This window comes from Nelumbo nucifera, chromosome 3, assembly GCF_055504915.1.
Source record: "Nelumbo nucifera cultivar China Antique chromosome 3, China Antique-T2T, whole genome shotgun sequence".
In the NCBI taxonomy this organism is placed as follows: Eukaryota; Viridiplantae; Streptophyta; class Magnoliopsida; order Proteales; family Nelumbonaceae; genus Nelumbo; species Nelumbo nucifera.
The window spans coordinates 22,247,649-22,261,836 of record NC_142651.1 but is presented as its reverse complement, the minus strand read 5'-3'; the positions used below and the strand labels follow the sequence as shown (position 1 = coordinate 22,261,836).

Genomic DNA, 14,188 nt, shown 5'->3' with positions numbered 1-14,188 from the left:
AGATGAAAATACTATTTTTTTTCATGTAGATTTTAAAAGTATACATTTTTTTATGTTATTAGAATTATATATATATATATATATATATATATATGTAACAAATAGAGGAACGAAAAAAGCACGAGAGAAAATGAGATAAAGAGGAAGAAAAGATGAGGGAGAGAGAAACCAGTGGTGACTTTAGTCTGGTTTGGTTCTTCAAACTTTGGTGGTGGAATGGGGGGTTGACGAGAGATGATGGATGGAGGATTGGACAAAATGAAGGATTTGAATGGGTTTTGAGTCATTTCATTTTGGTCCCATTAACCGGTGGGAGTGGAATTCCAAATCCTCGGGTTGGGCAAAAAATGGCCATTCCCTTAAATGGGGATTGCCATTCCACCCGAAAAGGGAATCAGATTCCAATTCCGCCCAACCAAATGCCTATGATTGGAATTGACCATTTCTAAATTGGTTTCCAAATCCCAGTTCTAACAAACCAAATAAACCCTTATATTTAGGGTAATAATTCTCATTCTCATTGAATTATATATTTAAATTATTGTTTTTACTAATATATTGTATCAGTTAGATTTATATTCAATACTTTTTAATAATATAAATCCCCTCAACTTTGTCACAAATAAAAGTTCAAAGGGGTAATTGCTATTTGAATGTTGAGAGTCTAAATGGGTTTTACATGCAATATGGGAGACATTGATTTAATGGGTTACAAGGAGAACTCAACTCAAATCCTTACAACATAATACATTTTGGGAACAAGGTTTTAAAAATCGGACTGGACATGGAACTGTTTTGGCTATTGGTTCTCGGGTCAAACGGTCCAATCATCTAGTTTAAATGGATGGCCCGCTATGATTAAAAATAAAAAAGAAAATGGCCAATAACCGTTGTCCAGGTTGACAGGTCAACGATTCGACCACTAAAGTCAACGAGTCACTGACCAAATTAATGGTTTTAGAGTGAAATGGAACCGATTGGCTAACCATTTATTGGGTCAACCAATTTGACTATCAGGTTTAGTTTGATTTTCAAAACCATGTATTGGAGAAATAAATATTAAACCATAATACAAGGACAAATACATACTACGTGGTTAAAGTGGAATTTACCCAATGAGATCGTAGATTCTGCCATAAAATTTTGACAGGCTTGCAAATTTGGCCCAATGAAACAATGGATTTAGGTAAATATTTGGTAACACTCATCAATCCAGTTGCTCGGGGCATTGTACTATAGTTGACAAATCTCATTGAATTTGACGGTCTACGCCTCTATCGGGCCGCCTGATAATTAGGGAAGGTGGGCTTATTTTTTAAACAGAATCGGGGTAATCCAAAATGAATTGAAGCCGATCAATTAACTGGTTGATCGATTCAGTTTGTCGGTTTTTTATTATTTATAATATATATTATAGAAAAATATGTAAATATATAATAAACAACTATAAATATATAAAATATTATATTTTGAATAATAAATAATATATTATATTATATATATATAATGTATATTTATTAATTTAAAATGTATAGAAAATATAATATATATAAAATATATATGAATATATGTATACCGATCGGTTCGATTAATTATTGATTTTCTATTTTAGTTAACTGAAATCAAACCAGTGCCTTTGTTTTTTAATACCGAACCAAAACCGAACCGATAAAATTGATTAACTGAATTTTCGGTTTGTTCTGATTGATTTTTTCGATTCGGTTCAGCTTTTCTTGCTCACCCCACTTAAATCAGCATTGGTATTTGAAAAACTTGCTTCTTAAAAGCTAAGACCCATGCCATACAGTGTTAAAAGATGCCAATGTTCCATAGAGGAGTAATTACATGCAGTTGTCTAATAAAAGAAATGTTAAGACTACCATACCATCTGAGAAATTTATAATCAATCAACATCATAATAAAAGTGGTAAGTGGTAATCAATCAAGTTGTATTTATCAAAATATAGAGGGGTTTTTGATTTGTCAAAACTATTCCCGTATCTTGTTTATTGGCAGCATAGATTTTCTCATAATAAAAAAACTGATTTGTTTGTGGATGAATTTAAATAAGGTTCGGCCATGATATCAGAAAAATGTATAATCAATAAACCACTGTCATAAAAGTGGTAAGGAATGAGGAAGTATTGACAAGTTTTTAATTGGTCAAGCCTTTCCCTATCATGCCTCTTCGGCACTCAGCAGCAGTGGTTTTCTCGTTGTTTAAGTAACCTTGTTTGATTTTTATTTTCTAATTTTAAAAACCACAATAAGCTGACCTGAATAACCGTATTTATTTTTTTGATAAATAAAGATAGATATATATTAAAAGCAAAAGCTGAAAAGAGCCAATTACAGGATAAAAGCTGGAATCACAGCTAACCTCCCTTAATGTTTGGTAATTGCAATTATTTCTCTTGAATTTTTTTTGTATAGTTATAAGTTGATTCCTTTATTAGAATCCTCAAACAAGATGCATGAAAGTAATTAAAATATCTATGACATTACTTTTGATCAAAATATTTATTTTTTAAATCCTTTTTTCACATCAATTGGTACCTCAAATCCTTTTTATTTTTCCAAAATTTTATTTAATATCAATCACTGTGTAAAGCTGCAACTTAATTTTTTTTTGTTCATAAAATCTTTTATCTGTATTGTTTTTTTCCCCTTACAAACCAAACTCAATAGTGACCGCACGAGTATTTAATATTTTGGACATTTTCGTTTATTAGATTTGAAGAGAGGATTTAGTTGTAATTGTGTCAAAAATGTCTAAAGGAGGTGATTTCTACAATAGTCAAAAACTCCAGGGAGGTTTCAGCAAGTTACCCATTTTAAATATACGGAATAGATGATGAACTAAGAAAGGAGAAAGGCAAGCCCAGCCCACGGCCTTGTAGCTTTTCCTCCTAATTACCAAAAAGAAAAAAAAAAAAAAAATCCAGGCCCAGTCCATTTTGGTGCGTCAAAAGAGAAAAGGCTCCCGGGTGTGTGAGATTTGGACATATGAAAATCCATGTCGTAGAAGGTAGAACCGTAGAACCCGTCCCCCCCTCCCCACCTCTCTCAAAAATCATTCTTCGACGGGGAACGCCATTTCGAATCCGAGGCAGCATTTAGGGAGCCTTTCCAAACGGTAATACGATCTCTCCTTCTCCCTCTCCCTCTCCCTCTCCCTCTCCCTCTCTTTCTCTTCCTTCCAGACATTCAACTTTCCAGTTTTTATTTTTTATTTTCAATACCGAATTACCGATTCTGCTTCCAACCAAATATAGGACGCTCTGATTCTAGGGTTTCAATCTCATTTCATTTTTTCCCCTGCATTTCGCCTTCTGTTTTTTTATAGGGAGGAGAAGTATTTCTTAGATCTTAGAGGCTGTTGAGATCATGTTTTCAGAAGATTATTTTTCTTTGTTATTTTAAGCTCGCAAACGAACAATTTGTAGATTTGTGGAAATAACTCCATCTTTGTGTGGGATCTGGTCATTGTTTGCTTAGATATTCTTCCTATTTGTGGCCGAGCTTCTATTTCTCTCTATATTTCTCGGAATTCTATGGTATTTATGTTGTTTGATTTGAAATCTTCAGATTCAAGAACTCAATATTCGCTCTGATTTGTAACCCAGTCAGGGCCCATGTTGAAGAAAGTTCCTTTCCTGTTCTATTGTTGTTTATTCGTTCCTTCCAATTACTTATGCGCCCTCTTGAAATGATCTCTGCAGCTGCCGAAAATAATTTCGTAAAGATACAATGGCTATGATCGATGAGCCGCTGTATCCGATTGCCGTTTTGATAGATGAGCTGAAAAATGAAGACATTCAGCTTCGGTTAAACTCCATCCGTAGGCTCTCCACAATTGCTCGTGCGCTTGGTGAGGAGAGAACAAGAAAGGAATTGATTCCTTTTCTCAGCGAGAACAATGACGATGATGATGAAGTACTTCTTGCCATGGCGGAGGAGCTGGGGGTATTTATTCCCTATGTAGGGGGAGTGGAATATGCACATGTTTTGCTTCCTCCACTGGAGACTCTTTGCACCGTTGAGGAAACTTGTGTAAGAGACAAAGCCGTGGAGTCATTATGTCGGATTGGGGCTCAGATGAAGGAGAATGATCTGGTTGACTGGTTTATTCCTTTGGTGAAGGTAGTGTAGTTGTCTTGTGTCTGATGTTTGATTTTAATTGGTGCTTGTTCTTATCTTTCTTTCCTTTGTAGGTTGATTGGTAATTATATGGAACATTTCCTTGATGTTTTTGGGATGTTGTTTTTTTTTTTTTTTTCCTATCATTGAGAAACATTATTATTGAAAAATCAGCCACGTTCTTTTTCTGATTTTCTTTATAGAGTATCCATGCGCAGTTGAACCTTTTCTATATGACACATGATTGTGGTCTTTGGTACAAACTAGATTATCCCATACTGCTGTTTCATATGAAGGAGATGTTATTCCCAAGGTTTATCTATGTTAAGGATCCCACCCCGACCTAAAAAGAGATGAAGAGAAAATGGAAAAAAAGAAGAGATCCGTGGCTTTTTAGTAATCTGAATTTTTGTTTCAAATAGAAGCCAATTTTCATTATACTTGTACTCTTTCTGTCAACCATGCCAGTGATCTCTTTTTGATAAATGTTTTCGAGGTCATCAAAATTCAATTTGTTTTACATTTTTTTTTGTCATGTGAATCACACTATACTTGTTTGGTGATTGTCTCTTTAAGACTTTATATTAAACCTATTGTGTATGCCTTTATTTTATTTTAACGCAATCATTTATTTTGACATGTGATGCAACCTACTTTCAGAGGCTGGCAGCTGGTGAATGGTTTACAGCTCGAGTTTCCTCATGTGGACTCTTTCATATTGCCTATCCTAGTGCACCAGAGATGTTGAAAACAGAATTGCGGTCAATATACAGCCAATTGTGTCAAGATGACATGCCAATGGTCAGAAGATCAGCTGCTTCAAACCTGGGAAAATTTGCTGCTACTGTTGAGCCCACCCATCTGAAGACAGACATCATGTCTATATTTGAGGATCTTACACAGGATGGTATGTTGATCTTTGTTGTAAGGTTGTTTAAAAATGATATACTTGTTTTCAGAAATGTTCTCCACCAATTTGACTGCATATAAACACTTCTTGTTGATTCCACTTTAATTCTGAAGCTGTTGGCATTCTTTTGTTTTTTTCTATATAATCAGTAGTCGTCTTCTTGCTGCTTGATGTTTTTGTGTGAAATAGAGTTCCATGGATACTTTGCAGTAAAAAAAAGACTGGTTTTGCAACATTGTTGTCACAAGAGGGTGTACTGCTATAGATTTTCCTTAGCATAATAGCATCTCTATGGATAGATGCTTGCAAACCATATGGCATCTATCTGTTGCTTGTCAATGGTAGAATTCCGGCCTTAGTTATCCATACTTATCCTGTCAGTGGCTGTCTCTTTTGTTTTCCTTGCAAGAGCTTGCTTGAGTTTTTGGTTAGAAGCTACTCTAGGATTCTATGGGTGATGTTTCAACTTCCAATTAACCAAAAAAAGGGCTTCAACATTGCATGTCAGATAATTTATCATGAAATGTGAACATGTGAACTGTCAGTTTTGTATCAAGAATTCCTTATTTATGAATAAATTCTGTCCACTTGATTCCCTATCTGATGTGTTTAGTTTTGCCATTACATTTGTGCAAATTTCTTTTATAAGTGAATTAAGTAGTAGATTGTATCAATTATACTTTATCTCAGATCAAGATTCTGTCCGGCTGTTGGCTGTTGAGGGTTGCGCTGCACTTGGGAAGTTGTTGGAACCTCAGGACTGTGTAGCCCATATCCTCCCGGTCATTGTTAATTTCTCTCAGGTATATCCATAGCAGATGCAGATAAGTTATTCTACTGTTCCAGGCCATTCTTCTCTCTCTCTCTCTCTCCCCCTCATGCACATGCATATTCAGCATATAAATGTTTTCTAGAATAAATAACTTATAGTTGCTTATATATAAATATGTTTCTTGTGGCCCAATTTATACCTGCTCATTTCAGTTTTTGTTGGCTGATTCATGCATGCCAAAAGTTCCCATTGTTCATTCAATTGTGACTTCATTTTACAATGTTATGTTAAGCTGTAAACTATTCTCACTTCTCAGTGACATGCACAATGTTATCCTTAAAGTGAAGGATCTGATTAATTCATGGCATATACCACTACATTGATCAAATTATATGCCTGCTAGCTCTTTTCACATCTTTCCATGATTTGCTGTAAGGTTACTGGCTACCAATGTAGTGTCATATATTTGAAACCCATCATGTACTATTATTATGTAAATGGAAAAAGGCTAATCCCTTCTATATATATATATATATATATTTTGTGCCAACTTTTCTTTGCTGGGGTATTGACAAGTATAATACCATTTTTTAATTAGTGACAATCTATCACTAAAGTGAGTTTTCTGTCTGGCTATTTAATCACTTTTTGTGTACAAAGCTGTTTTTCAATCATTAACAGATCAAGAGGGAATTTTATCCAATAATATTAGGAAAGGTACAGAAAGTATAGACTCCCTCTTGGGAAAGATATGGTAAGCTTCCTGGCTTAGCCCTAAATATGAATCTGACAACATGCCTTCCTAGAAGACTGGGACTCTGATACAAAGAATCCCTTTCAATCCCATTTATTGCCAGTCTTCCCTTTCATTTATTGATTTCCTAACCCAATAGAATAGGTGCTTGGTCTAGATTCTAGAGATCTCACTTCCCTAATTTCGTGCTGATAACATCCATGGACGTTCTTCTTAATTTGCACAGACATCTAATCACCACTTTTGAGTCTCCTTCCACTTGCAAATTAGAATGGCCTAAGGAGAAGCACAATCTCTGACCTTCGAGAAGTAATGGTACCTTCACCTGAAGAACTTTCTTCTCCCAAAGGGCCTAGTAAGCTGATAAGACAAGTCTCCTTATGAATGGAATTTCCTTACTCTGTTAATTTTACCACTCACATGGCTCCTTTTTCCCACATGACTATTCTATGATGTACATTTCTCATCAAGGATAGTGGTGTACTTGGTGGTTTCACACCATTCCATAAAGAATCAATTCCTGCTGTGTAGTTGAGAGAATGGTTTTAAACTTCCATGGAAATTGAATATGAGATGTTTCCACTTCCATGGCAACTAAAGTGAAACTTAAATGGTTGAAGCTTATGTCAAGCTTCCATAACTTGTCAATTTTCTATGATAAAAAAACATAATAAATACATGATTTTCATTAACATTTAAGCATGCCACCTAAACGTCTAAAGAACACAGTCTCTCTAAAGCTTAAGAAAACCAGTAGACTAAAACAAGAATATTTGAAATTCTTCAATGGGTCTTGTTTTTTTGATAATTCTTAAATGAGTTTTATTTACTGTGAAGAAGAATATGAATCATCTAACAAGTAACAATCATGGCTACAAATTATATATTATGGATTGTTTGGTGTTAAAAATATAGGACATGTGCAGTGATGTACATTGATTCCTGTGTTTTACACTCCCTATTTTTAATTAGTTGTTTTGGTTGTGTGCTAAAGTATGTATTGATGTCTATTCTATCTTTTTTAAAGATTTATCGTTAACTTTGATTTTTTCAAAGTTTCAATAATTTTACAATGTTTCCATGAACTTCCGTAAAATGTCATGAATTATTTGACTTCCACTTAGACTGAAGTTTACACCATAATTGAAGTGTAAAACATTGGTTTAGATATGAAATAGCTTTTTCTGATTCTATAAAATCTTTCATTTTTCTTACCTGTATTCCCTTCCTTTTGAGTAGGATAAATCTTGGCGTGTTCGCTACATGGTTGCAAATCAACTATATGAGCTTTGTGAAGCTGTTGGGCCTGAGCCTACTAGGTAATTCAGTGTATTAAAAATTTTGCCATTATTCTTGGTTATTTTGGGTATTTGCCACTCTAGCAAGTTAATTGAACATACTATGTTTCTTTAGTCTTTTATAACTATTGTAGTGGTGGATTATGTCCAGAGAATCTACTCCATTGAATTATTCTTCATAAGTTTCTTAGAAATTCTTCAGTTTCATTTTTTTTCTGTTTATTTTATTGTTACCATCCCTGTCTTTTTGGCATGTTAAAAGAGTGTTTTTTACTAATTTATCGTTTTGAATATTTTAATTGATGGTGGATTTCGTATTGTTGTAAGGACGGACTTGGTTCCTGCATATGTTCGGCTACTTCGAGATAATGAGGCTGAAGTACGTATAGCAGCTGCAGGAAAAGTAACTAAGTTTTGCCGTATCTTGAATCCACAACTTGCAATTCAACATATTCTACCTTGTGTTAAGGTATATCTACTTAATTACATTCCAAGGTTGTTTTATCCATGTATAATAATTTTTTGTTAGTTTATGTAGTTATGACTTACCTGAGTATATGAGATACTGGTATTGGTTTCCTATCTCTTCCAAGCTTGAGCTTGAATCAATGTAATCTTTTGTAGGAGTTGTCATCAGATTCTTCCCAGCATGTACGTTCTGCTTTGGCTTCGGTAATAATGGGCATGGCACCAGTTTTAGGAAAGGTAAGGTACAAGGGCACATGTAGCCACTCTCAGTTGAGAAGAACAAAAATGCTTTAGTAGTGTTTTCTGTAAAAATGGCCATTACCCAATGCTTGATCTGACTATACGGGTTGGGAGGTGTAGACTGGATATGGCCCTAACTTTGGCACAGGGTGCCTTCTCTAAGATCCAAATTCGTGTTCTTATACTTGCCAGTCATATCTTTTATAATCCCTCCATGCAATGAGCCAATGACGCCTTGGTTTATTTAGCACTCATAGTCCTAGTTTTCAGTTGGCTCGATGGTGTTATTTCACATGGATCATTGAATATTGTTCTTACTAGTAGACTACCTAACTCTTATTGTATTTCTTAAAAGCATCATGGCACCCTCTTATTTATTTATTCTTCCATGCTGGACTATCTAAATCCTACTTGATGGTTGATGCAGGATGCAACAATTGAGCAACTTCTTCCAATTTTTCTTTCCCTTCTAAAAGATGAATTTCCTGATGTCCGGCTCAATATCATTAGCAAGCTTGATCAAGTGAACCAGGTTAGTCCTCCAGGAGCTCAATCTTAGTTGATCATACATTTAGTTACCCCAACTGGCCATTGATAGGTGCATTTTAATATTTTCATTTTTACAAAGTAATTGCATAAAAAATAAAAAAAAACTGCTTCCGAGTTCCAAGGTATTAGTTTAGAAAATAGTTATTAGCAATTCTTCCATTAAACGGTGTTTAGAAAATAGGGATACAATTCCAGATAATTAATATGTTAATTGTTACTAGCAATTCTTCCATTAAAGTTTATCAGCAAAACTTCCCTTTTCTTGTCTTTTTTAAATGGTGTTTATATCTCTTTTGCAGGTCATTGGAATTGACCTGTTGTCCCAATCCCTGCTCCCAGCTATTGTTGAGCTCGCTGAGGACAGACATTGGAGGGTTCGGCTTGCAATTATAGAGTACATACCACTATTGGCAAGTCAATTGGGTGTAGGGTTTTTTGATGACAAGCTTGGTGCTCTTTGCATGCAATGGTTGGAAGATAAGGTTTGTTAGCTTCTAATTTACATGGCTAACAGAGAATTGGTACACGTGGGACAGCTCAACTGTACCCTTTCTTGCTTTGGTTGTCCTTTTATCCTCTATAATTATTATCTTAGCTTCTTCAGATATTATGCTTGATTATTTTATTGTTGATTTTGATTTCATTATTTTTTCTTGATCTCCATCCTATTTTTGTTAGATAGTGGGAAATGAAGTGTATATATGTTGGAAGGGGTTAAGCCAGGTCCATTTAGAGATGTATACATGGGCCCGTTACACTGGCAGTCCTTATCTTAGCCCTGGCCTGTTTAATATGTAAGCTTGTGGGCTAGGCCAGCTTTGTCTGCCCAATATCATAGCCTTAGTCCAGCCCAAAGTGGGCCACTTTTTAAAATCCCATTTGACTGGCCTGGCCCTATTTGCAACCCCATGCAACAAAAACCAAGTATGATTGGGCAGCTTATAATGTTTTTTTTTTTTTTTTTTTGGATTATTGACAATCATGAATTTTATTAAGTTGTTAAAAGGAATAATGTACATTGATTAATGTGCGAAGCACCCCTTCAGATAGGATACCCTTGCTAGCTCCCCCTTGTATAAACTCATTCCTTTGTTACAAATATAATGGCTAGGATTCCTTTTTTTTTTCCAGTAATATCTTTTTTAGCTTATTATGGTGGGTACATTTTACAGGTGTACTCAATTCGTGATGCAGCAGCAAATAATTTGAAGCGTCTTGCAGAAGAGTTTGGTCCTGATTGGGCAATGCAACATATAATTCCACAGGTCTGATATTCCCCACCTCCCACCTCCCACCACCACTACTATTATTATAGTTGTTATTATTTCTTTGTCCACTATTCCTGAAACCATAAGGTAGCATTTCTGCAGGTTCTGGAAATGATTAACAATCCTCACTATCTTTATCGGATGACCATTCTTCATGCAATTTCTCTACTTGCCCCTGTTATGGGTTCAGAAATCACTTGTTCAAAATTGCTACCAGTGGTGATCAATTCATCAAAGGACCGGTGAGCATCTTATTTCACTAGCTTTAGATGCAAGATCGAGAATGTTTATTCAAGGTTGTGCTTGGGCTGCTGGTCTTAATATCTTGAACTTTGTAGGGTACCAAACATCAAATTCAATGTGGCAAAGGTGTTGCAGTCACTCATTCCCATAGTTGACCAGTCTGTAAGTAATGACACTGAATTCTTATGATGCTGTTGTGCATTGATGTGTATCTGCTAAGTTTGGATTGTTCTTGGGAATTTGCCTTATAATGTAGGTGGTGGAGCAGACAATCCGTCCCTGCTTGGTGGAGCTCAGTGAGGACCCAGATGTGGATGTTAGATTTTTTGCCAGCCAAGCACTCCAGACAAGTGATCAAGTCATGATGTCTAGCTAGACGTGCTTGTTCAGGATTTTTTCCCTTTCTGATTTGGAAGTTCCAGCTGAATCCACATTTGTCTTGAAGAAACATGTGACCTGGGTTGCTAGAATTTCACCACATCAAACCTCATTTTTTCCCATCTTTTCTACTGCTTGGAGTGCTTCCTTGTTTTTGTATCCATATGGCTAACATGTATTGAGTTTTCAGTTGAACTCCATTCAGTGCTAGTGCTATGTCAAAAATTTACCATTTGTGCCTCGTTTTAACTTTACACCGAGTTGTATCACTACCAATATCAGGAAAAAGAAAAAAGAGAAAATGCTAATCCATATTGACATTTGAGATACTGATTTAGGTTGGACGTTAGAACAATTTCCAACTTTTATCAGTGAATATACATTATTTAGATTTTGGACACCGATTTACCAAAGGTCCAAGGACAAGGGAAACACTTCAACTTCCAGTGCAGTGCAGGGTTGTGTTTGGTACCATTGCTGTTTCTAACCGAAAACAATGTTTTGGTAATTGATGAGAAATATATGTAGTGACATCATATCGAAGAGTCAGTTCAACTGGTAAAATGCATGTGGGGCTGATTATTGCGGTTTATAGTTGAAATGTTAGTTTTGATGTTTTAGAAAAAATCTGCATTTTATATTTATCAACCTTTCAGGTACAAAAAATCTCACAAATCTTCATCGATCAACCCAAAACGTTTCAGTTAGAAACAACAATGGTATCAATCACAATTATATGCAACAGAATCACCTATGAAGAGCATGGTGTTACTATTGGCAGGTATATATTTATATATTACTTGTGCACTATAGCTATTAACCTGTTACTAGTCATATATATATGAAATCATGAAAAAAAGTTCAAAATGCAACAGGAGTAGCCGTAAGGAACTCTCATAACCCACTGTAATTAATCACTATTTATAAATATAATTAATAAAGTATATCATTATTAAATTTCAATTCAAGACTATGTACAAAAGAATTACCAAAATTTCTCGACATTACTTTGGCAATAATAAATAATAAAAAGTCATAAATGTCTTGGTGGAGAGTGGAAACCACAGTACATACAAATTGATGAGGTATAATTTGGCTCGTCCAATGATGAGACGACACGTAGAGCGACTGAGTGATATGGCGATACTTCGGCAATCTCGGACACCTTAGTAGTCTTAGTCACATCGGGCACCTCAAGTCACCCATTTAGACCGAGGTTTGAATAACTCACTACATCCGTTGACCTGTCGGGGTGCCATGTAGCCTCCTTATAGAAGCAAGCCCGCTGTTTCCAATCTCTTCGGGACCACAGTGCATGCCAATGGATCTTATCTTCACCCCACTTGAGTCGGACGGACCTGGATAAGCCTGATCAGCTTACTCGGAGTCCATCTTTGGGTGCGAAACTGACTCCAGGTTAGACGGGCCAGTGATCTTGGACATGCATCGTGAGGCCCACAACAACTTGCTATATAAAGGCTTCGCCTCCAGCCTCGCAAGGTACACGCGATTTAACTCTCACACTCTATTACTTCCAAGCTATCAGCTTTCTCAAACTTTCAACGCTAACTTAAACATCAGAGTGCCCACACTGAGTAAAACATTCTGAAACACTCTGATCTTCTTACCCAACCACGTAACTAGTCCGACATCTGAACTGCATTCCAACAGGGAGCGATTAGATTGCGCTTCATCACAACAATATTTTGAGAACTGGACAATGGGGTTGACTGAAAACCGACCAATGTTTTGTTTTATTTTGGGGAAAGGTTGTACTGTGAACATGATCATCAAATGTGAGGCCCACCCACATTATCCGCTATACCATGTATGAATATCATCAAATGTCTTGGTGTAAGAACTCATACTATACCTTCGATGGTGAAATGTCAATAGCTTGCTAAGCCTTGTGAATTCCATCACCTCCAAATTGACGGAACTAACCCAGCTCCCACTGTTGAGGATTCCTCTCAAGCTATGACTATAATTTTAACTTGTTTTATGTTCATACTGATATGGAAAACAATTAATATTATAGAACTAGGGTTTTCTTTTTTGATGTATAAACTCAAACATATGTACCACGTGAGAAGAGGGTGACATGGCCGATAAACGTAAATCCTCTGGAGCTGTTAAATAAGCCATAATCCATGGAAGGCTCATTTCATCATTTAGACTACTATCCAACAGTCCAACTTATATTGTCAAGTGTATGAGCCATGAGTGATGGGGTGGATCCATATTTGATCCAATTATATATGGATCGAATTTGGGTTATCCTTAAAAGGTATCAAATTCATATTTGAATTTGGACAATCGGATACTGTTTGCAGTGTAGTGGGGGGAGGACCCATGGGCTCCTAGTCCTTTTATTCTACAGCAGCTGCTTGAGAGGAAAATTTAATTAGGTGAAGAAGCTGTTTTTTGTGGACGAATGTATCGGTGTAATTCTTTGTTTTAGGCTCTATTTGGAAGGATTACAAATACAAATATATAGAGTGCAAAATCTTATATTTTGCATTATTTTGCATGGATTTGTATTGTACATATTTGTAGTTATACTCCCCTTCCAAACTAAGCCTTAGGTGCTTTTGCATCAAGCGCAATTTGATGGTGGAAATCAGATTGGTCTACAAGAATTTTATTTCCACAATTTCTTTCCTTAACTCAGAGGCAGAACGCAAAAATTGATGTATTTTGAAGAAAGGGTATTTTTCAAATTCACACATGTTATCATGCATGGAAAGATGTTCCTGATGCACAGTTGTAGTATATTGTGGATAGGTGTGGATAGAGTTTTTGTGGGCAAGAGATATAAAGTCCTATTGGGCAGTTCTGGAGTCCCTGAGGACAAATACAGATGTAGTATCTTGTACACTAACCAATAAAAATTCATCAAAATTCACTAGGATGATTGTTAGTTGTTCCCTTAAGGCTCAGTTTGGAAGGAGGATAAATACAAATATGTAGAGTGGAAACCTTTTATTTTAATTGTATTTGTACTGCACATATTTGTATTCGTACTCTTTCCAAACTGAGTCTAACCGTAATTTTTTGTCCCATTTTTCAGTATTAGCCTTACTACTGGTCATGGATGATTGGTTTTCGGATGTTTTAGTTTCTATATTTATAGTGTTATAGATTTCATGGCCGGGCCAATCGGCCTAT

The 14,188-nt window shown here is 35.8% G+C and overlaps 1 protein-coding gene across 2 annotated transcripts; it reads left to right on the top strand.

The window, feature by feature from the left end:
- Window positions 1-2,993: 2,993 nt before the first annotated feature.
- On the top strand, window positions 2,994-11,274 carry LOC104601618 (uncharacterized). 2 transcript variants are annotated; one of them, XM_010265027.3, is made up of 13 exons: window positions 2,994-3,136; window positions 3,723-4,143; window positions 4,801-5,047; window positions 5,741-5,853; window positions 7,816-7,895; window positions 8,202-8,343; window positions 8,499-8,579; window positions 9,010-9,114; window positions 9,431-9,613; window positions 10,304-10,396; window positions 10,502-10,641; window positions 10,738-10,804; window positions 10,899-11,274. In XM_010265027.3, the coding sequence occupies exons 2-13, from the start codon at window positions 3,751-3,753 to the stop codon at window positions 11,016-11,018; spliced, it is 1,764 nt and encodes a 587-aa protein (XP_010263329.1). In that variant the 5' UTR covers window positions 2,994-3,136; window positions 3,723-3,750; the 3' UTR covers window positions 11,019-11,274. The 2 variants fall into 2 exon arrangements, with proteins under 2 accessions (XP_010263329.1, XP_019054194.1); XM_019198649.2 differs by lacking the exon at window positions 2,994-3,136 and adding an exon at window positions 3,373-3,557.
- Window positions 11,275-14,188: the final 2,914 nt, after the last annotated feature.